The 22,449-nt window shown below is 50.8% G+C and overlaps 2 protein-coding genes and 1 non-coding gene across 20 annotated transcripts; 2 read left to right on the top strand and 1 right to left on the bottom strand.

The window, feature by feature from the left end:
• The first annotated feature begins 344 nt into the window (after nt 1-344).
• Nucleotides 345-13,473, top strand: IL17RC (interleukin 17 receptor C). 15 transcript variants are annotated; one of them, XM_064361998.1, is made up of 19 exons: nt 345-712; nt 1,004-1,025; nt 1,289-1,441; nt 1,695-1,769; nt 1,857-1,966; nt 3,529-3,640; nt 3,960-4,004; nt 6,240-6,379; nt 6,592-6,651; nt 8,252-8,306; nt 8,391-8,572; nt 8,666-8,716; nt 9,590-9,638; nt 9,766-9,887; nt 10,137-10,196; nt 10,914-10,962; nt 12,392-12,487; nt 12,604-12,642; nt 12,734-13,470. In XM_064361998.1, the coding sequence occupies exons 1-19, from the start codon at nt 608-610 to the stop codon at nt 13,360-13,362; spliced, it is 2,154 nt and encodes a 717-aa protein (XP_064218068.1). In that variant the 5' UTR covers nt 345-607; the 3' UTR covers nt 13,363-13,470. The 15 variants fall into 15 exon arrangements, with proteins under 15 accessions (XP_064218068.1, XP_064218073.1, XP_064218069.1 ...); XM_064361999.1 differs by having other exon boundaries at nt 353-712; nt 9,593-9,638; nt 12,734-13,467; XM_064362003.1 differs by lacking the exon at nt 3,960-4,004 and having other exon boundaries at nt 350-712; nt 12,734-13,468.
• On the bottom strand, nt 2,410-2,514 carry LOC135268927 (U6 spliceosomal RNA). Its single transcript, XR_010337266.1, has one exon. It is a non-coding gene; the product is annotated as a U6 spliceosomal RNA (small nuclear RNA).
• Nucleotides 13,430-22,416, top strand: CRELD1 (cysteine rich with EGF like domains 1). 4 transcript variants are annotated; one of them, XM_012471948.3, is made up of 11 exons: nt 13,430-13,683; nt 14,181-14,373; nt 14,609-14,691; nt 17,127-17,237; nt 17,574-17,665; nt 18,573-18,749; nt 18,834-18,929; nt 20,196-20,294; nt 20,475-20,570; nt 20,777-20,911; nt 21,753-22,416. In XM_012471948.3, the coding sequence occupies exons 1-11, from the start codon at nt 13,520-13,522 to the stop codon at nt 21,965-21,967; spliced, it is 1,461 nt and encodes a 486-aa protein (XP_012327371.1). In that variant the 5' UTR covers nt 13,430-13,519; the 3' UTR covers nt 21,968-22,416. The 4 variants fall into 4 exon arrangements, with proteins under 4 accessions (XP_012327371.1, XP_012327378.1, XP_012327396.1 ...); XM_012471955.3 differs by having other exon boundaries at nt 13,432-13,683; nt 20,211-20,294; XM_012471973.2 differs by having other exon boundaries at nt 13,590-13,615; nt 20,211-20,294.
• The last annotated feature ends 33 nt before the right edge of the window (nt 22,417-22,449 follow it).

Below are 22,449 nucleotides of genomic sequence, written 5' to 3'. Positions count from 1 at the left end.
CCCCATACCACATTTGAGCCTAGGCCAGGCAGTGGTGAAAAGCCCACTTTCTGGTGCCCTTTTGGCTGTGCTTTTAGAGCTCCTGTCCCACAAAGGGTCACTGAGGCCCAAGGAGTGTGTGAGGGGACCGAGGGTGCCCAGGACCCCAGGGCTGTGTCCTCCTTAGGGCTTCTGGGGTGAGTAAGAGCTCCCTTACTCAGCCATGATGCATTCGTTGCCTTCTTCAGGGGCCCCTCCCAGCCAGGTGTCAGCAGAGGGGGAGGAGAGCCAAAAAAGGAGGAGGTGCGGGCACCACCCTAGTCCGAGGCTGCTGGCTCCCAAGCCTGGTGTTGGTGGGAGGGACAAAGGGGCGGGAACAGCCGGTTGCCTGCCGGGAGCCAAAACGAAAGCACTCCAGGCTGGAAGTAGGACGAGAGTCTGGACTCCCAAGAGAGGGAGTGCACAAACTCTCCAGCTCAGCCCTCACTGCCTCCTCTGGAGGCTGGGGAAGGATTCTAGCCCCTGCCACACACAGACACGGGCTGACTGGGGTCAGGGGTCAGGTGTCTGCCCCCCTTGGGGGGGCAGCACAGGACCTCAGGCCTGTGTGCCGCCTGGAACCTGAAAGATGCCTGTACCCTGGTTTTTGCTGTCCTTGGCACTGGGCCGAAGCCCCATGGTCCTTCCTCTGGAGAGGCTTGTGGGGCCTCAGGACGCTACTCACTGCTCACCGGTGAGTCTGGAACCCTGGGGACATGGGGGAAGGCCCAGAGTTCAGTTTTTGGCTCAGCAAAGCCCTAGCCTGGCTCCTGTCACTGCTGCCACTGCCAGAACTGCTCTGTCTGGTCTGTCTGGTGCTGATGGGAGAAGAGAAGAATGGGGAAGGGGCAAGAGCTGCGTCTGTCTTCTTCTGGGAGGGTCTGGGAAAACAGAATTCCAGAAAAAGGTAAGTGGAGGTCTCAGGCAGAGAACAGTACCTAGATGTGGCGGCACAAACTCTGACTCTCCTTTCCCTCCTTCCCAGGGCCTCTCCTGCCACCTCTGGGGTGAGTATCCCTACTTTTAAAAAGAATTTCCAAGGCTGGCTGAAGGGAGCAGAGCTGTCTCAGGCCCATGGCAATAGCCCAGGAGAGCTCTCCTGGGTATGTCAGGTGCCACCAAGTTCTGGGCTCGGAACAGCTTCAGCTGAGGTGTCCCAGGCCCACCTCAGCCCAGGAGAGCCAAGTTCCTTGGCTTTCTGGGTATGTTAGGTGCCACCAAATTCTGGGCTCAGAACAGCTTCAGCTTCCATCCACCCCTCCACATACAGACGATGACATACTCTGCCTGCCTGGGGACATCATGCCTGCTCTGGGCCCCGTGCTGGTGCCTACGCACCTGCAGACAGAGCTGGTGCTGAGGTGCCGCAAGGAGACCGACTGTGACCTCTGTGTGCGTGTGGCTGTCCACTTGGCTGTGCATGGTAAGCAAGTCATCCTGTGACAGTGCGTGTGCATATGTGAGCATGTCTGGGGTGGGCATGAGGGCCAGGGGATCTCTCGGGCAGCGCTGGGCATCCTCAGTGTTCTGGAGGACACCAGGAGAAGGACCCCCCAGGCCAATGTGGTCTCCCCAGCCCCTGCTTCCCAGCACTGGGCTTTCCAAAAGGAAGCCAGTGCCAAAGCCAGTCCAGAGCAGGGGGCCTCACCTGGGGCTTTGCTCTTGTGTCCTTCTAGGGCACTGGGAAGAGCCTGAAGATGAGAAAAAGTTTGGAGGAGCAGCTGACCCAGGGCTTGAGAAGCCTAGGAATGGTGAGAACTTGGCTGGCCCAACTGCCCCGTGCCAAGGCCTGGCCTGCCGCTCCTAGGCCTGACCGATCCCTGCTCTGTTGCCCACAGTCTCTCTCCAAGCCCAAGTCGTGCTCTCCTTCCAGGCCTACCCTACTGCCCGCTGCGTCCTGCTGGAGGTGCAAGTGCCTGCTGCCCTTGTGCAGTTTGGTCAGTCTGTGGTATGCAAAATAATAATAACCACCTTCTAAACCTAAAATCTATAAAACACTTTCACACGCATTATCTCTTTGAGGATTACAAAATAATTAAATTTATTGAACCCCCCTCAGTACCAGGCATTACAGGCAGTATTTTACAGGTATCAACTTATTTAATTCTCAAAACAGCCATGTGAGGTAGGACTATTCTTTTGATTCTGATCAGTGCTGTGGGCAAGCCCCTTCAGCCTGATATGCCTCAATTTTTATGTCTGTAAAATGGGGATAAGAATAGTCCTACTTCATATGCTTGACTGTGAGAAAACACCAAGCAGTTTTCCAGGGTACTGCTACTATTTCACCCTCTCTCCAGCAGTGGATGGGAGTTCCAGTTGCTTCCCATCTTTGCCAACATTCAGTGATGGAATTTTATTTTATTTTTAAATTAAATATATTTGAATTATATATATATGTGACCCTTCATGAATTTGCATGTCATCCTCATGCAAAGGGGCTTTGCTAATCTTTTCTGTATTGTTCCAATTGTAGTATATGTGGTGCCAAAACAAGCATAGGTGTTATAATTGTAATAATTTTACTGTATATGTGCTGGTTTATCATTGTGGTTTTAATTTGTACCTCCCAATGACTGATGAAGTTGAGCACTTTTTTCACATGCTTATTGGCTCTTAGTGTAACTTCCTTGTGAAATATCTCTTAAATTTTTGGGGGGTCCACATTAAAAAAACAGTCCTACCTTACATGGGTGTTGTGAGAATTAAATAAGTTGAGGCCTGTAAAATACCTGCTGTAATGCCTGGCACTGAAGGGTTTCAATAAATGTAATTACTTTGTAATCCTCAAAACTACCTGATGAACTAGGCATTATTATGATCCTCATTGCCCAGATAGAGAAAGTGAGGTTTGGAGAGAGGAGGTTTGTGGGCTGGATGCACTTCTCTGTACTCTTGGACCAAAAGAAGAGTCCTGCCATACATACCATGGTGTACATACCATGTTAAGTACCATGATGCAGGGTGTTGGGGCTTCTCCCTGCCTCAGGAGGCCACATGTACTTGGAAGATCTATTTCCAATGGGGTCAAATCACTCAAACCCTTTGGCTTCCCCTCCAACCTCCAGCTCCCAGCTGATATCTTTTTATCTAAAGAATTGTAGACTGGGAGAACATCTGCTTGGCCCATGTCACAAGCAGTTGTGAGGACCACTGAGGCACTGGGTCGAGTGTGAGAACCACTTCTGTGGGGAGGGGTGTCCCACGCTGCATCGGGGTGTCTCATCTCCTTGGCTTTGGCCAGGTGATTAGCACAGCAGGGTTGGGGCAGGGATTTAAATGGCTAGGACCTTTTCCCACCCTGGCGACCCTCTTACTGAGGACGTATGCTTTAGAATTGAGGCCCCATGAAGGAAAGGTGAATGGTAGATTCCAGCCTATACAGTATAAATACGGTCACTGGTTGGGAGAGAAGGGCAGTGAGCAGAGTGGTCCCTGCAGATGATCCCACAGCCCTTGGCCTGGATTCTGAGCTCTGCACCGCCAGCCTTCCCTACCGTCTTCTCACAGGGCTCTGTAGTATATGACTGCTTCGAGGCTGCCCTAGGGAGTGAGGTGCAAATCTGGTCCTATACTCAGCCCAGGTACGAGAAGAAACTCAACCTCAAACAGCAGCTGCCTGGTAAGTGGACCCAAAGTCCTGGGCCCCTAGCCTCTGTCCCCTCTGGCCACTCCCCTCCTGCTTTCACCCTCTTCTAGCTCCATTCACACTCAGGCAGGGGTCTGAACTCATATCCTTCCCAGAGTCAGTCCCTCAGGCTTTCTCTCCCTGGGTGAAGTGGCTTTCCAGCCCCTAGGGAAGGTGTTCTGAGCATCAGATAGATGTGGGTGGTATCTAGGGGATGGGGAGCCCTTCCTAATTCCCCTCTGGGAGCCAGATTGCCCTTTATCTTTCCTTGGCTCCCAGCCCCACCGGAGGCTCTTCTGTGATCTCTCCCCAGACTGCAGGGGGCTCGAAGTCCGGAACAGCATCCAGAGCTGCTGGGGTAGGGGATAGGGCAAGTGGGCTGGGAGGAGGGAGGGGCAGGGTCTGGAGTGTGAGAGAACCTTGGAGTCCATTTCGGATATGGGCTGCCACACCTCAGAAGCTCAAAGAACACAGTCATTCATTCATTCATAACACATTAATTGCAGTAGCTGCTACTCTGTGCTAAGCACTGGAAATAGATGAATCTTGGGTCAGGCTCAGTGGCTTATATCTGTAATCCCAACACTTTGGGAGGCTGAGGTGGGAGGATCGTTGAGCTCAACTGGACAACATGGCAAAACCCCATCTCTACCAAAAAAAAAAAATTAATTGGGCAGTGGTAGTGTGCATCTGCGGTCCCAGCTACTTGGGAGGCTAAGGCAGGAGAATTGCTTGAGCCTGGGAGATAGAGGCTGCAATGAGCTGAGATTGCAACACTGCACTCCAGCCTGGGTGACAGCGCAAAACTCTATCACAAAAAAAAAAACAAAAACAAACAAAAAACTTGAAATAAAAGTTAAGAAAGTCAAGGGTCTGACTTTTTTCCCATGTGCTATTTGGATTTTGTTTGGTTTTGTATTTTCTTTTTTATTGTGTATAACATAACATACATACATAAAAGTATGTAAAGTGTACTAATTTTCATGTCCAGTTCAATTCATTTTTATATATGTTTATACTTGCATAACTAGCACCCAGATCAATATATAAATACTGTGATGTTTTCTGAACTATTAAATTTTTTCCACTTCATTTTCTTTTTGGCTTCTTTTTTTTTTTGAGACAGAGTTTCGCTCTTGTTACCCAGGCTGGAGTGCAACAGCGTGATCTCGGCTCACCGCAACCTCCGCCTCCTGGGTTCAGGCAATTCTCCTGCCTCAGCCTCCTGAGTAGCTGGGATTACAGGCACACGCCACCGTGCCCAGCTAATTTTTTGTATTTTTTAGTAGAGATGGGGTTTCACCATGTTGACCAGGATGGTCTCGATCTCTTGACCTCGTGATCCCCCTGCCTCGGCCTCCCAAAGTGCTGGGATTACAGGCGTGAGCCACCGCACCCGGCCTCTTTTTGGCTTCTTAAAATTAAACTTAGTCTGCCTTTTTGGCAACTCATTAGAGACTATTCAACACCAGAGTTTTGAAAATACAGATATATATCATGCATTTCATTTCTTCTTTCATTCAGTAGACATTGATTCATTTATTCAACAGATATTTATTGTGTAATTTCTGTGTACCAGGCAAATCCCTGGACAATGGAAATATTAAGAAATCAATGAATCAAGATAACAAAAATCCCACCCTCATGGAGCTGGGTGTCAGGGTGAGGGTGGGGGTGAGGAAGGACTCAACAAACACATGGAGATGTGAATAATGCAGTAAGTTAGACAGTGATTAGAGATAAGGAGAAAGTTTGCGGAAGGGGGAGAGGTAGGTTGGGAGTTGCAGAAGTCAGGGATGGCCTCACGCTGGTGAGCAGAGACCTTAAAGAGGTAAGGGAGGAGCCATGTATCTTAGGGAAGAGGATTCCATGCAGAGAGAATAGCCAGCGCAAAGGGCCTAGGGTGGAAGTGTGTCATGGTATTTAAGAAATAGCAAAGAGGTCCTTAATAACTCTGTAGCAGAGTTAAGGACACAAGTGCCATACGCTGTGCGTGGTGACTCACGCCTGCAATCCCAGCACTTTGGGAGACTGAGGTAGGAGGATCGCTTGAGGTCAGGAGCTTGAGAACAGCCTGGCCAACATGGCAAAACCCCATCTCTACTAAAAATACAAAAGTTAGCTGGCACACCTGTAATCCCAGCTACTCGGGTGACTGAGGCAAGAGAATTGCTTGAACCCAGGAGGTGGAGGTTGCAGTGAGCTGAGATCACGTCATCATTGCACTACAGCCTGGGCAACAGAGCCAGACACCCTCTCAAAAAAAAAAAGGACACAAGTGGCAAAAGGTGAGGTCAGAGAGGTCACAGTTCTGACCAGAGGAAAAGGACTTGCTTTAAAGAGGTTACAAGACCTTTCTGGCTGCAGAGGGAGAAGCAGGGAGAAGAGCTGTCCTCAGACCACATACTGGGGCCTCCTCTGGCTTGACTCTGGGCAGCTACTAGGGGCAAAGTCTGGTTTGAGATGAGGACACAGGCTCTGCCCTCCAAGAGCCTTCCAGTCTAAAGAGTTTGAAGGAAACTCCAAAGGATCAGTCGGGCATGCAGAGGAGGTGAGGAAGTCTAAGCTGCACTGTATTTGCCTCTTCCACCAGCCCTGCCCTGGCTCAACGTGTCTGCAGATGGTGACAATGCACGCCTGGTCCTGAATGTCTCCAAGGAGCAGCACTTCAGCCTCTTCCTATACTGGAAGCAGGTCCAGGGTCCCCCAAAACCCTGGTGGCAAAAAAACCTGGTGAGGCCGCCCCCTTCCCAAGTCCATTCCCACTATAGGCTGATGCCCATGCAAAGGATGCAGTGCCTTATCAAAGAGGACCCTTGAAGAGGACTCATACCAAGCAAGGGAACACTGTTGGGGGAACTTCTGCCTTCCTGGTTTCCTTGACCTTGGCCGCCTCCTCTTCCTCCTTATCTTCTCCAACCTCCTTCCTTTTGCTTGTTCCACAGACTGGACCACAGATCATTACCTTGAACCACACAGACCTGGTTCCCTGCCTCTGTATTCAGGTAGGATCAGAGTCCAGCTGGGTGATAGAAGAGGAATGGGAAGATGATGATGGGGGTGACCCCTGCCTTCCTGGTCTCACCATTCTTCAAACCCTTCACTGAGGTGGAGACTGTGGCTCCCTGGTGTGGCTGGTCCTCCCTTGACCCTTGCTGTCCTATGCCTTCTGTCTGTTACATTCCCAGAATCCTCTCCCTGATCTTCCACAGAACTCCTATTTAAACTTCAGGCCCCATTCAAATGTCATCTTCTCCTTGAAGCTTTTCCCTACTCCTCCAGTTCTGTCTTTGTGTTCCCCTGTGAGGCAGAGCATGTGCTATAAACAGAACAAATCCTCCCACCTTGGCCTCCCAAGTGCTGGGATTACAGGTGTGAGCTACCGTGCCCAGCCCTGTTTTCATTTTTTAATGTTTTGTGGAGATGGGCCACCACACCCAGCTCAATCACTTCCTTTCTTATTTGGGCATCTTCTTGTACACAACAGATGCTCAATAAATATTATGAAATGAGTGATTTACTAATTTATATACATATTTTATCCTTACTACAAGTGTGAGTTTGTGATTTCCTTGAAGGCAAGCAAAGCATATCTAATTCAAATGTAATAACTTTGCAAGAGCCTTGCACAATGCCTAGCATATACTACCTACTCACTGTTTTGTTTTGCTTTGTTTTTAAACAAGGTAACAGTATGAGGGTCCTCACTGTTGAATGGTGAATGAATGAATCTTACTGCCTAGCACAGCCATAGGACACAGCAGATGCTCATGAGATGTTTGCTGTAATTTAAATGTCCTCATTGCCAAACACAATGCCTGCCACACAGTAGGTGTTTCTAATTAAAGGTTTGATGAATAAATTAATATATTATCTCTAGCGCTTAGCACAGAGCTATGCACATAATAAAAATGTGTTTTAAAACGTCTGTTGAAAGAATAAATGAATGTGTCCTTAGAATCTAGCACATTCCCCAGCACATAGTAGGTGCTCACAAAGTGCTTGTGGAATGAATTCAAATTAATTATCCACTGGGCACGGTGGCTCATGCCTGTAATCCCAGCACTTTGGGAGGCCAAGGGGGGCAGATCACGAGATCAGGAGTTCAAGGCCAGCCTGGCCAAGATAGTGAAACCCTGTTTCTACTAAAAATATAAAAATCAGCCCAGCATGGTGGCTCGGGCCTGTAGTCCCAGCTACTTGGGAGGCTGAGGCAGGAGAATCGCTTGAACTCAGGAGGTAGAGCTTGTGGTGAGCTGAGATCAGGCCACTGCACTCCAGCCTGGGCAACAGAGCTAGACTCCCTCTCAAAAAAAAAAAATTAATTATCCAAGGTCCCTTGTGCCTGTCATACTGGTAAGACACATGGTAGGCACTCATTAAAAGTTTGTTGAATTAAGACATTGCCAGTGTCTGCCATTATGTTTGCTGGAAGAAAGGATGTGAGCATCTCCAGGTTTTGTAAAAGGCAAGAAGACCTGGCAAGTGCTTGCAAAATATCCGCTGAATGACTGTGTCCCCAGTGTCTAGCAGAGGGCCGGACACATGCCCATGGAGAGGTGGCTAGGTGGAACTGACCTGAGCAGACCCCTGTTTCCTTTCCAGGTGTGGCCTCTGGAACCTGACTCCTTTAGGACGAACATCTGCCCCTTCAGGGAGGGTGAGCTGACCGGCCTGGGGCTGGGGTTGGGGCTGTGTGATCGATGGGTGCCTGGTGTGCAGTGACTGCGCCCTTTCCTTGCAGACCCACGCGCACACCGGAACCTCTGGCGTGCCGCCCGGCTGCGACTGCTGACCCTGCAGAGCTGGCGACTAGAGGCACTGTGCCCACTGCCTGCTGAAGCAGCACTGTGTTGGCAGGCTCCGGGTGGGGACCCCTGCCAGCCACTGGTCCCGCCACTTTCCTGGGAGAATATCACTGTGAACGTAAGCGAAGCAGAGGGTGGCTCCCGTGGTGAGGGGAGAGTGGGGAACTGGGGTCCCCCTTTTGTGATCTCACCCATTCCTCTCTTTCCACAGAAGGTTCTCGAATTCCCATTGCTAGAAGGCCACCCTAACCTCTGTGTTCAGGTCAGAAAGGGGTGCACAGCGTTAGGCTGGGGTCTGGACCTGGGCAGACCCCCAGCCAAAGGTGTCTTTGTTCTTGGGCTGTTAAAGCATAGTGGTTGCCACGTTCCTCTTTGGGAGTTCCACTGTTTACTTTAGCAGTGTGTGGAACCCTGGGCAAGTCACTTCGGCTCTCTAAACTTCAGTCTCCTCATCTGTTTAATGCAAATGTTAATACAGTAACTACCTCATGGAGTGGTTGTGATGATGAAATAAGAGAAGTGCTTCCCCTTAGGAATTGGTACAGACTAAATGCTCAATAAATGTAGCCACTTTTATTATTGCTATCAGTATGCTATTTTCCATTTATGTAGAATGGATTGCTCTACAGTTTCAAAGAGTGATTATAAGAATATTCACTCATTCAAGATTTTTTGAGCAGCACAAGCAACTGTTTTAGGCACTTGTGATAGATCCTAATGTCCCTACTGTCATAGAACTTATCTTGTAATGGAGAAAGGCAGCCAGTAGACATTGTAAATAAATTATGTAATATCTTAAAATTGCATACAGATACTATGGGAAAGGGATAAGGGAGGATTGGGGTTGTAATTTTTAGCACGGTGGTCAGGTGAGAAGGAAATCTCTTTGAGAAGGTTAGATGAGAGAGGAACTATGCTTTGTAAGACATGAAAAGAGCTTTAGGGTCAGAAGACCCTTTAGAACAGAGAAAGAATGAAGTGACTCCTAATCACCCAGCCTTGAACCCATATCTGCCTAAGGTCAGGTCAAGTGTAGATTCCCAACCCAACAGGCCTCCTGTTGCCTGCACTGTTCTGGTCTTTCTGGCCTTGGCTTTTGCTTTTCTTAGTGACCCTAACCGTGGTCTCTTCCCAGCAGGTGAACAGCTGGGAGAAGCTGCAGCTGCAAGAGTGCTTGTGGGCTGGTGAGTGGGGCCTGGGGGTGGCTGAGGCAGGGCCACCTCCTAGGGGTGGTCAGGGCATGGGAGGTGGGCAAGTGGCCAATCCCAGCAAGGTTGGGTCTTGGTCAGAGTGGCCTCTCACCCCTTCCAGACTCCCTGGGGCCTCTCAATGATGATGTGCTACTGTTGGAGACAAGAGGCCCCCAGGACAACAGATCCCTCTGTGCCTTGGAACCCAGTGGCTGTACTTCACTGCCCAGCAGAGCCTCCACGGTAAGGACTGAGTGACCCTCCTCCACAGATCTCTGCAGATGTATCTCACACCTGGCCTCTAATTTTTACTCCATCCACCCTGTGCTGGTCTCTGGAAACATGGGGGTGACTCAGACCTGGGCCCTATTCAGTGGCATCATCAAAGTCTCCCAGTCCCCTCTACCCCATTCTACCCAGCTGTAGCCTGGTAGGTGCTGCCCTAAGGGTGCTGCCTCCAGGTAACAGTGCCCCCATCCTTTGGCTTGGCAGATGGCAGCTCGCCTTGGAGAGTACTTACTACAAGACCTGCAGTCAGGCCAGTGTCTGCAGGTGAGCAGGTAGCAGAAGGGCCCCACCTCAATGCCTAAGGGCCTCAGGCCTAAAACTAGCACTCATCTACTATCTATTTAGGTTTATTTTATATTCAGCCCTGGGAGAGTTAAGAGTAGAAGAAGCCTTTGGGAGGCTGAGGCGGGTGGATCACGAGGTCAAGAGATCGAGACCATCCTGGTCAACGTGAAACCCCGTCTCTACTAATACAAAAAAATTAGCTGGGCATGGTGGCGCGTGCCTGTAATCCCAGCTACTCAGGAGGCTGAGGCAGGAGAATTGCCTGAACCCAGGAGGCGGAGGTTGCGGTGAGCCGAGATCGCGCCATTGCACTCCAGCCTGGGTAACAAGAGCGAAACTCCGTCTCAAAAAAAAAAAAAAAAAAAAAAAAAGAGTAGAAGAAGCATAGTTCCTATCTCCAAGGAGCACACTGTTAGCTAGACACCCGTAAACAGATAACCATACCTATGGGTGCTAAGTTTTGGGTTCCAGGGAGAGCTTCTGGGAAGAATTTCTTCCTATAAGCCAGGTTTGGCTTGGAAGAAGTCATAGCCTAGGCAGTGGGCACAGAATAAGCAAAGGCAGAGCAGTTGCAGGAACCGTAGCCAGGAGATATGCATACTTGATGATGGGAATTTGGAGATCAGGCCACAAGAGCTTGGTGAATGCTGAACACCCAACTGGTGCCCTGGATTTGGTTCTGTTTGTATCTTACAGCTGTGGAATGATGACCTGGGAGCGCTATGGGCCTGCCCCATGGACAAATGTGAGTATTGTAAGAACTGCCTTTCCTTTCTGTACCAGGAGCAGGGATCTTGACAGGGACCACTCCATTGCACATGCAATGGCCTTGTCCTTCCCTGAGATCAGATAAACCAGAGGGTCATTCCTTCATTCACTCAAAAAATATGATGAGAGCTTACAGGGATCCCACGAGCACCAATAAATAAATAAATAACTAAAATCTCTGCCCCTAACACTTAGCAGACTAGCAAGACATGAGCCAGTCACTTACATTTAAAGTGTGAGCTACTGAAGCACCACCAAGTGTTCAGTGCTGTAAATGCATACAATGCAGACCTGACCTGGGAGGGGTGAGGGGCTCAGGGGGAAGGTTCCAGCAGAACTCTGAAAACTGAGCTAGGGGAAGGGGGTAGAGATGCATTTTTGTGAAGACTGTGGGGTACTTTTTTTTTTTTTTGAGACAGAGTCTCCCTCTGTCGCCTGACTGGAGTGCAGTGGCACGATCTCGGCTCACTGCAATCTCCGCCTCAACTGTGGGGTACTTTTTTGAGGAACTCCAAGGTGGCAAATGTGGCTAGAGGGTCTTGGACAATGTGGCAGGTTTCTGTCATGAGATAAGGATGCAGGAGCCATGTAGGGAATTTGGATCTTACGTTAAGAGCAGCAGGAGCTACGATCAAATTTATATTTTTAAGATTTCTGAGGCTGCCATGTGGTGAATCAACTGGAGGCTAAAAAAGACAGGGCTGGGACACCAGGCAGGAGGCTGTTGCAGACACTCAGGACGGCAAGATCAAGGACCCAGCAACCCTAGCTTAGGAGAGAATAATATGATCTGACATTTTAGCAGTTAAGATGCTCAGCATTGTGTTAAGTGCTTTATATGTATTAATATATTTAGTCTTCACACCAACCCTGTGATGTAGGTACAACTTTACAGAGGAGAAAACTGAGGCAGAGGGTGACGTTACTTATTCAAAGACCCCTAAACAAATGGAACTATATTCATCCACTGGCTCTGACACTGTGCTGTGGATTTTGCACCAATCAATTCATTTCTTTTTTTTTTCCTTTTTTTTTTTTTTTTGAGAGAGAGTCTCGCTCTGTAGCCCAGGCTAGAGTGCAATGGCACAATCTCGGCTCACTGCAACCTCTGCCTCCTGGGTTCAAGTAATTCTTCTGCCTCGGCCTCCGGAGTAGATGGGATTACAGGGGCGCACCACCATGCCCAGCTCATTTTTTGTATCTTTAGTAGAGACAGGGTTTCACCATGTTGGCCAGGCTGGTCTCGAACTCCTGACCTTGTGATCCTCCCGCCTCGGCCTCCCAAAGTGATGGGATTACAGGCGTGAGCCACCACACCTCGCCGTCAATTCATTTCTCTTAAGTCTCAGTTGTTCTCTGTGGAGGGCGAGTGTAAGTTTCTAATTATTCTTCGCTGGGTCTCCCAGACACCCACAAGCGCTGGGCCCTCGTGTGGCTGGCCTGCCTACTCTTTGCCGCTGCGCTTTCTCTCTTCCTCCTACTCAGAAAGGACCACGCGAAAGGTGAGCGCTTCCTGTCTCCCCATTCCCCAGGGGCAGGACCAGAGTGGCTCTGGGAGTTCTCCAAGGGAAGGCGGCAGGGGAGCTCACCAGCTGCCTCCGCCCCTCTCCCTTAACAGGGTGGCTGAGGCTCTTGAAACAGGACGTCCGCAAGGGGGGTGAGTGGGCGCAAGCGCTGGGCGGGGGGCCGCCCCGGGGGGCCAGGCCTGTACCAGCTCACCTCTTCCCTCCCCGTTTTTTCTTCGGCAGCAGCCGCCAGGGGCCGCGCGGCTCTGCTCCTCTACTCAGCCGATGACTCAAACTTCGAGCGCCTGGTGGGCGCCCTGGCGTCGGCGCTGTGCCAGCTGCCGCTGCGCGTGGCCGTAGACCTGTGGAGCCGTCGTGAACTCAGCGCGCAGGGGCCCGTGGCCTGGTTCCATGCGCAGCGGCGCCAGACCCTACAGGAGGGCGGCATGGTGGTCCTGCTCTTCTCGCCCGGGGCGGTGGCGCTGTGCAGCGACTGGCTACAGGATGGAGTGTCTGCGCCCGGGGCGCACGGCCCGCACGACGCCTTCCGCGCCTCGCTCAGCTGCGTGCTGCCTGACTTCTTGCAGGGTCGGGCGTCTGGCCGCTACGTGGCGGCCTGCTTCGACAGGCTGCTCCGCCCGGACGCCGTGCCTGCCCTTTTCCGCACCGTGCCCGTGTTTTCACTGCCCTCCCAGCTACCGGATTTCCTGGGGGCCCTGCAGCAGCCCAGCGGCCCGCCTTCCGGGCGGCTCCGAGAGAGGGTGGAACAAGTGTCCCGGGCCCTTCAGCCAGCCCTGGAGAGCTACTTCCATCCTCCGGGGACCCCTGGGCCGGGACGCGGGGTGGGACCTGGGACGGGGGACGGGACTTGAATAAAGGTAGACGCTGTTTTTCTACGCATGTGGCACACACGTGTCTCCGCGGCGGGTGTGGCAAACGGCGTTCCCTAGCCCCGCGGCCCTTTAAAGCCCGGACAGGTGCAGCTCGGTGCAGCCTCTGGTTGGCTGGCGTGGGGTGACGCAATGGCACATGGCCCACCACCATTGGCTGGGCGGCAAGCTCCGCCCCTTGGACTGCGGCGCGGGTGGGGGTTGTACGTCTTACGCAGGCTGTGGCAGCGACGCAGTGAGTAGACGGCCTGCGGCACCCGCCGGCAGAGGCGAACGCTTCATCCTCCTTTGTGGCCTACGAGGGTCTGGATCTTTCCCTGCTGGCTTGTGGGCCGTGCCTTTGCCAGTCTGCGAGGCCCTGAACCTGACCCCTTCCCTTCCTAACCGGATCCGGGCTCCTCCCCTCAAGCCCGGGGTTCCGGACACCTCCCACAAGACAACTCTGGCCTCCTCTGCTTCATTACTTGGAATCTGATTCTAATTCTGCGGATCCGGCCCCTAGTAGCCTTTATCAGACCCTCAAACAAGAGGCTGACTTCTGCCCTCTTGCCAAGGAGCGAGGCCACTTTCTTCTCCCCACCCCATGCTAATGGGAATAACTTATCTCCCTTCTGGAATGGCCTATTATGCACCGTTCCCTGCCCATCCCCACAGCCCCTGCAGTACCCAGTTTGGCCTCTTTTGGTTGTAATAACGCAGATCTGGGCTCCCAGCGCCGCAGCACCTCAGAACAGACCTTTTTCTTTCTCACGTGGGGCCTGACTCCTTCAGTGAAGCCTCTCCACGCCCTCTATCTGCAGGTCCCCAGCCTGGGTAAAGATGGCCTCACGGCCCCCGAAGGGCCTGGTCCCAGCTGTGTTCTGGGGCCTGAGCCTCTTCCTCAGCCTCCCAGGCCCCATCTGGCTCCAGCCCTCTCCACCTCCCCAGTCTTCTCCCCCGCCTCAGCCCCATCCGTGTCATACCTGCCAGGGACTGGTTGACAGCTTCAACAAGGTGGGTGCACCGGCAGCCTCATTGGAAGGGGACCCAGCTACTGTAACACAGCGATTTAGAGTGGGGAACCCTAGGATGCAAATCTGCGTGAATTCAAGTTTCATGTTGGTCTCTTACTAGTTGTATGGCCTTAGGCAGGTTGCCTTTCTGTGTCTCCGTTTCCTGATCAGTAGAACAGTGAGCGCTAGCATATGCCAGGCACCCTACTTAGCTATTACTAATTTTCTGTTTCCAGGGCCTGGAGAGAACCATCCGGGACAACTTTGGAGGTGGAAACACTGCCTGGGAGGAAGAGAAGTTGTCCAAATACAAAGACAGGTAAGGGCCTTTGCGGGGAGAGGTGTATAGTCCCCTCCCCACCAAATCTTTCCTCTACTGGTGGAGGGTTAGGAACTCTTGGGGAGCACTTATTCATTCAACAAATATCACTGAACTTCTATAGTATAGGAGTAAACAAGGCAAGCAAAATCCCATCTTCCTGGAGCTCACATTCTAATAGAGAAGATAAGCAGTGAATGAGTAAGTGACTAATATTAAGTCAGATGAAGAACAAACAGTGAAGCACAGTAGACTGCAGGACGGTGGGAGGCAAGGTGTTCAAAGTGTAGCATTTGAACAGAGAGAACTGAAGTGAAGAAGCAAGCTATGTGACAGGGAGGGAATTGGGCAGAGGATGGGACTGAGCTTGGTGTGTTCAAGAAGTGGCTGGAGTGGAGTGAGCAAAGCGGAGAGTGGTAGCAGGTAAAGGCAGAGGTTCAGGCCTTGAAGGTTACAGAAAGGTGTTTAGGTTCTTTTTCGAAGTGTAATGGGAAGCTCTTGGAAGGTTATGAGCAGAAAAAATGATACAGTCTTCTTTATACCTTTAAATATTACTCACACTGCTATGTAGCAAACAGACTGTAGGGGGCAAGGGCAGAGGAAGCAGGAAGTACCAGTTTGGGAGGCAAGTGCATTGTCTAGGCATGAAGGCAACACAAGCTAGTGTGGCATCTAGAGGAGGACATGGTGAAGGGGTCACATTCTAGGTATATTTTGTAGAGAGAACAATAGGATCTGGTGATGGATTCATTATGGGTTATAGAGAAACAGAATAAAAGATGCTTACTAGATTTTGGACCTGAGCAACTGGGTGAATAGTGCAGCTGTTTTCTAAGATGGTAAGACAGGGGAAACTGAGACAGGTTAGGGGAGGGGTGGGATGTGGTGTTCTTTGATCATATTGAGCTGAAATGTGCATTAGACATCCAAGTAGACTCCAAGTCTGGAATTCAGAAAAGAGTAGGAATTGGAAACAGGAATTTGAGAGTTGTCAGTATATAGTCAGTATGTAAAGAAAGCCGTGGGAAGGATATAGAAAGGCGAGCCCTGAGCCCTGAGTCCTGAGCCCTGCAGCTTTTCAAAGTTAAATGGAAGAAGAGTCAGCAAAGACTCAGAGTTAGACCTGGTTGTTGGTTCTTACCATTTGTAACCTAGGGAAGGTCATTTAATCTCTCAGAGCCGTAGTTTCTTCACTTATAAAATGGGGCTATTAATGCCTGATTTGCCTATTTCATAGGAGTGTGGAAAGGGTTAACTGGGATGTCCACTAGAAATAAAGGTTTTGTTATTAAGTAACAGTGGTCATTTTCTCTTTTCCCTCCATGGGCCTGAGTTTCCTTATCCAGGAATGAGGGGATTGGCCAAGACAACCCCAGTGGCACTTCTGGCTTTACAATGGTTTTTTAAATCACTTCCTATATGCCAGGCCCTGTGCCAGACCCTTTAAATACAGGATATAAGGCATCAAATATATATATATATATATTTAATTGTGGTAAAATATACATAAAAATTTCCCATCATCACTATCTAGTTCTAGAACATTTTGATTACCCCCTCCCAAAAAAATCCCATACCTATTACATAGTCATTCCCCATTCTCCCCTTCCCCTAGCTCCTGACAGTCACTAATTTGTGTTAGTCAAGCAGAAATTACAGATTTGCTGATTTCATTAGAATCATACAATATGTGGCCTTTTGTGTCTTGCTTGTTTCACTTAGCATGTTTTCAAGGTTCACCCATACTGTAGCATAAATCAATACTTATTCCTTTTTATGGCTGGGTAATATTCTCGTTTGGCTGTACCACATTTTGTTTGTCCATGCATCAGTTGATGGACAGCTGCATTGTTTCTACCTTTTGGCTATTGTGAATAGTGCTGCTGTGAACATTTGTGTACAAGTTTTTATTTGAACACCTGTTTTCCATTCTTTTGGGTCTGTATCCAGGAGTGGAATTGATGGGTCCTATGGCGATTCCATGTCTAACTTCTTGAGGAACTGCTTTTCTACAGTGGTGATGCCATTTTGCATCCCCACCTGCAGCGTGGGAGGATTCTAATTTCTCCACATCCCTGCCAACACTTGTTATAGGATGTATTTTTAACCGTATCAATCCTGCAAGGGTATTATATTCCATTGCTCAGATGCAGGAACTGATGTATCTTACAACAAACCTGCAGGGACGGTATTGTTGTCCCCATTTTACAGATGAGAAAACAAAGAGGTTCAGAAAGGTTAAGTGACTTGCCCAAGGTCCTACCACTAGATTTGAAACCAGGTCTGTCTGCTTCCCAGAACCATGACCCCTTCCATTATACCTCATGGCCTCTCTTTTGATACTGTCATAGCAAGAGGAAGGGTGGAGAGAGACCTGAGGAGGGTGGTGGGTGGGGTGGAGCTTGTTTCCCACCAGCCCTTCCCTGTCTGGTCAGTGAGACCCGCCTGGTAGAGGTGCTGGAGGGCGTGTGCAGCAAGTCAGACTTCGAGTGCCATCGCCTGCTGGAGCTGAGTGAAGAGCTGGTGGAGAACTGGTGGTTTCACAAGTGAGTGGCAAGGGGGCCTTCCCTGGGAGTAGGTCACAGTTGGGCCTGATGTTAAGGCCTTGGCTTGGCCAAGAAGTGGGGGGTGCAGGCTGAGGGCCATGTCCTGGTTCTGCTCCTTCTAAACCCAGATCTGCTAAGGACTTTCAGGGGGACTCCACTTTGAGCCTCAGTTTACCCCTCTGCCAAATTGGGAAAGGGCATTGGTCAGATGGCCTTGTGGGTCTTATGTCCAAGCTGGGTTGAATCACAGATTCAGGAGTGGGGGATTGGGAACAGTACTTGTGACACTGTGTCAGCACCTCCTCCCCACCTCCCTCCATCCTGTCCCTGCCTCAGGCAGCAGGAGGCCCCGGACCTCTTCCAGTGGCTGTGCTCAGATTCCCTGAAGCTCTGCTGCCCCGCAGGCACCTTCGGGCCCTCCTGCCTCCGTGAGTTTTTAAGTTGCTCTTGGGGATGGGAGGGGACTGCCGAAGGCAGGGATCTATTGCTGGCCCTGTCCCTAGCTGGCTGTGTTAGCTCAGGCTACTCAGATAACTTTTCGGGACCTCAGTTCTTGCCTACCTCACAGGGCTGGGGAGATGTGCTTGGAGAAAACACAGGGGCTAGACTGAGTCAGATGCAGTGTGGTTATCATCATGTATTAAAGAAATGATAGGCCCCAGCCCCTTCATTTCCCATACCAGATCAGACTCAGGTACCTTTCTAGGGAGGGGCAGGTGCTGCCCTGGAGCCCTCATGGTTGCCATCCATCCTCACACACAGTCCTGGCGCAAGAGCTGAACTTACTACCAGCTTCTTTTAGAACAGTCTTTCCTGAAGCTGCAGATAAAGAGCTAGCTACAAAGATGGCAAATTCAGTCTTTATAAAAGAAAATATTTGCTGCAGTGGCTCATGCCTGTAAACCCAGCACTTTGGGAGACTGAGGCAGAAGGATCACTTGAGGCCAGGAGTTTGAGAGACCAGCCTGGGTAACATAGCAAGACCCTGTCTCTAAAAAAAAAAATAGTGGGGCATGGTGGTGCAGCTGTAGTCCCCCTAGGCTGAAGTGGGAGGATTACTTGAGCCCAGGAGTTCGAGGCTGCAGTGAGCTATGATCACATCATTGCCTGGAAAACAGAGTGAGACCCTGTCAATAAAATAATAAATAAAATGTTTGTAAATAACCTAATTGTTCCACAAGAGGAAATTAGTAAATTTCACAGTTTTATGACAAAATATGTCATTAAAATTAATTTTCTTCTCCAAAAATGTTTAATGATATGCAGAGCAGAACATATTCTCTTGTATATCAAGGTTGTATAGATGACCTCACCTGGTTTGGTGTCTTCCTACAGCCTGTCCTGGGGGCACAGAGAGGCCCTGCGGTGGCTACGGGCAGTGTGAAGGGGAAGGGACACGAGGGGGCAGCGGGCACTGTGACTGCCAAGCCGGCTATGGGGGTGAGGCCTGTGGCCAGTGTGGCCTTGGCTACTTTGAGGCAGAACGCAACGCCAGCCATCTGGTATGTTCCGGTAGGTAGCCAAAATGTGTGCCACTGGGCTGGGGCAGATGGGGCACCTGGCTGCCGATCCTCATACTGACCCCTTTCTGCCCAGCTTGTTTTGGCCCCTGTGCCCGATGCTCAGGACCTGAGGAATCAAACTGTTTGCAATGCATGAAGGGCTGGGCCCTGCATCACCTCAAGTGTGTAGGTAAGTGGGACCCTAGCTAGGTCTGGGGAAGATGGGCAGGGGCCTGGGCTTGGTCCCTCCTTCTCTGCATTTGTTGAATACAGGCCTGGGCTAGCTTAGGCCTTCATGGAGATCTCAACCTTGCTGGGAAGGCAGAAAAGTAACCAGATACTTACAGTCCAGTACACAGGTACTGTGCAGTATAGTCTCTGTGTACAGTGAGAGATACCTCTGATCTAGTTCAGTGGAAGCGGTGATGGGGAATCAGGAAAGGCTTCTTGGATGAGGTGTTACTTTGGCCAAGCCTTAAAAATTGAGGGAGGGTTGGCCAGGAGAATTAGGACTCTGAACTTTGGGTCAGGAAACCTGGGTTCAAGACTTGGTTTGGTCCCAGCCTCGCCACTCATATAGACTAGAGTAAAGGCTAAGCTGCTATAACAAAAATCCACAAAAGACTGGCTTAAAGAATATAGAGGTTGGCCGGGCGCAGTGGCTCACTCACGCCTGTAATCACAGCACTTTGGGAGGCCAAGGCGGGTGGATCACCTGAGATCAGGAGTTCGAGACCAGCCTGGCCAACATGGCAAAACCCTGTATCTACTAAAAATACAAAAATTAGCCAGGCATGGTGGCAGGCACCTCTAATCCCAGCTACTCAGGAGTCTGAAACAGGAGAATCGTTTGAACCCAGGAGGCAGAGGTTGCAGTGAGCTGAGATCCCACCATTGCACTCTAGCATGGGTAACAAGAGTGAAACTCCGTCTCAAAAAAAAAAAAAAAAGAATCTAGAGGGTAGAGGTTTATTTTTTCCCTCATATCTCAGTCCCCAAGTGAGTGGTCCAGGTTGGCAAGGAAGCTGTGCTAGTCACAGTCATTCCAGTACCCAGATCATTCCTGTAACTTACTGCACAGTCATCCCCTGGCGTGTTGTCCGTGTGGTTGAGGCTGAGTCCTGGGCATCTCCATGTCCCATGTCCCAGCACTCAGGAAGGGAAAGAAAGTGTATTGAGGAGTCCAAGCGCATTGTTTTAAGGCCAAGCTAACAGTGGAGCACATCACTCCTGTTACATCCTGTTCTCTAGAACTCAATTACAGGGCCACACTTAGCTTCAAGACAGGTTAGAAAATGTGTTCTGGCTGGGCAGCCTGAAGTCCACCTGTATGTCTGCTTCTGTGTTGTTGGTAGACAGTGTGCAGTCTCTGCCATATTTAATCCCAGGCAAGACCATTCCCCAATGGCCCTGGCCCCAGCTTGCCTACAAAATAGGGATTGAAATTCTCACCCAGCTCACCTCTCTGCAGACATTGACGAATGTGGCACAGAGCGAGCCAACTGTGGAGCCGATCAGTTCTGCGTGAACACTGAAGGCTCCTATGAGTGCCGAGGTCAGTGTCTACTTCTGCAAAGGAGAGGATGTGAGGAGGGGAGGAGGAGCTGCTCCACACTTGTCTCTCCAAACCTTCCCCCTCTCAGGCTTCAGAGCACCCCCAGGCCTCCTCTTCTGGAGCATGGTTCCCCTGGGCCTAGGAGCACATCTTACCTGCATCTCTCTCTCCTCTCTCCAGACTGTGCCAAGGCCTGCCTAGGCTGCATGGGGGCAGGGCCAGGCCGCTGTAAGAAGTGTAGCCCTGGCTACCAGCAGGTGGGCTCCAAGTGTCTCGGTAAGTCTCCTGCTGATGGGACACAGGCACCTGGGAGTACCTCACCCAGCATGAATGGAGGGGGCTGGAATATGGGTGGGCAGGGGAAGGAAGGGTGGAATGTTGCCTGGGCAAGGGCAGAGGGGAGTGTTGAGAGCTGGGCAAGATGGAGTTGGGGTGCTGGGTGGGGGGCCCTGGCAGAACTCTGACCCCTCTCTCCCCCCAAGATGTGGATGAGTGTGAGACCAAGGTGTGTCCAGGAGAGAATGAGCAGTGTGAAAACACCGAGGGCGGTTATCGCTGCATCTGTGCTGAGGGCTACAAGCAGATGGAGGGCATCTGTGTGAAGGAGCAGATCCCAGGTGAGCCCTAGGGCAGGAGAGAGGGGGTCCTTATTCAAAGAGAAGGCAGACAAGTCCCTTCCCCAGGTAGCAGTGGCAACTCCAGGCCCTGCCTCACTCCTGCTGCCACCCAGCCCCTCAGAGGCTGCACTGAGACCGGGCTCTACATCTGATCTCCATGTTGGCTCTCAGCAGCCTTATATCTTCCAGGGTACAAAGGTAATCAGACTTGGCATCAAATTAGTCTGCCTCCCTAACCTGTTTCCTCATCTATCCAATGGGACCAGTGTTTGCCCTGCCCTGCTGAGAGCTGTCCTAGGCCAGGGCTGTGGTGAGATGCAGGGTAATCAACGATGACAGGGACCATTTCCCCAGCAGTCACTGTGTCAGATGCTGTTCCAGGTGCATTCCTCATCTTATTTAACCCCTGAAACAACCCAACACTGGAGGCTTTATTCTCATCCCCATTCTACATATGTAAAAACTAAGATGCAGAGAGATGAAGCTACTTTCTCAGGGCTATGTGGCAAACAAGTTGCAGAGCTGGGATCCCAATCCAGACAGTCTGACCCTGAAGTGAGACTCATACAAGTAATTAATAAATGCTCTGCTCCCAACTTGCCCACCACATAGCCTTGGCAAGTCCAACCCCCTTTACCTCTCTAAGCCTCACTTTCCCATTTAGTGAGACAGGGATGATAACTACCCCTTGCAGAGTGGTTTTGAGCAGTAAATGTGTGCCTGGCTTGCTGGGCAGGCCTGGTGGCCATGATGATCAGGTGTGTGGGAGTCCTGGGGAGGCTCCAAGAACTGCCAGGAACAGGAGTTGGAGTGCCAGGCTGCATCTCTCATTCTTCTGCAGAGTCGGCAGGCTTCTTCTCAGAGATGACAGAGGACGAGCTGGTGGTGCTGCAGCAGATGTTCTTTGGTGTCATCATCTGTGCTCTGGCAACGCTGGCTGCTAAGGGCGACTTGGTGTTCACCGCCATCTTCATTGGGGCTGTGGCAGCCATGACTGGCTACTGGTTGTCTGAGCGCAGTGACCGTGTGCTGGAGGGCTTCATCAAGGGCAGATAATCTCAGCCACCACCTATAGAATCTCCTCCCACCCATGCTGCCCCCAGAGCTTGGGCTGCCCTCCTGCTGGACACTCAGGACAGCTTGGTTTATTTTTGAGAGGGGGGTAAGCACCCCTACCTGCCTTACAGAGCAACCCAGCTACCACGCCTGGGCAGACAAGGCCCCTGGGGTAAAAAGTAGCCCTGAAGGTGGATGCCATGAGCTCTTCACCTGGGAAGGACTGGCAGGCTTCACAATGTGAATTTCAAGTTTTTCCTTAATGGTGGCTTCTAGTGAGCTTTGGCCCCTGCTCAGGATGAAGGGGTCCTCTCAGAGGTGGGGCCATCATAGCCCTCTCCTGCCAGCTGCATGCTGCCAGCTCTTGTTCTGTGTTCACCACATCCCCACCCCCATTGACATTTATTTATTCATCTCAGGAAATAAAGAAAGGTCTTGGAAAGTGAAAAGACTTCAGTCTTACTACCACCCCCACCTTGGGG

The sequence above is a fragment of the Aotus nancymaae genome, unplaced genomic scaffold (genome assembly GCF_030222135.1).
Source record: "Aotus nancymaae isolate 86718 unplaced genomic scaffold, 86718_ANA_hifiasm-v0.15.2.pri h1tg000046l, whole genome shotgun sequence".
Taxonomy (NCBI): Eukaryota; Metazoa; Chordata; class Mammalia; order Primates; family Aotidae; genus Aotus; species Aotus nancymaae.
This window is presented reverse-complemented; position numbering and strand designations above follow the sequence as displayed.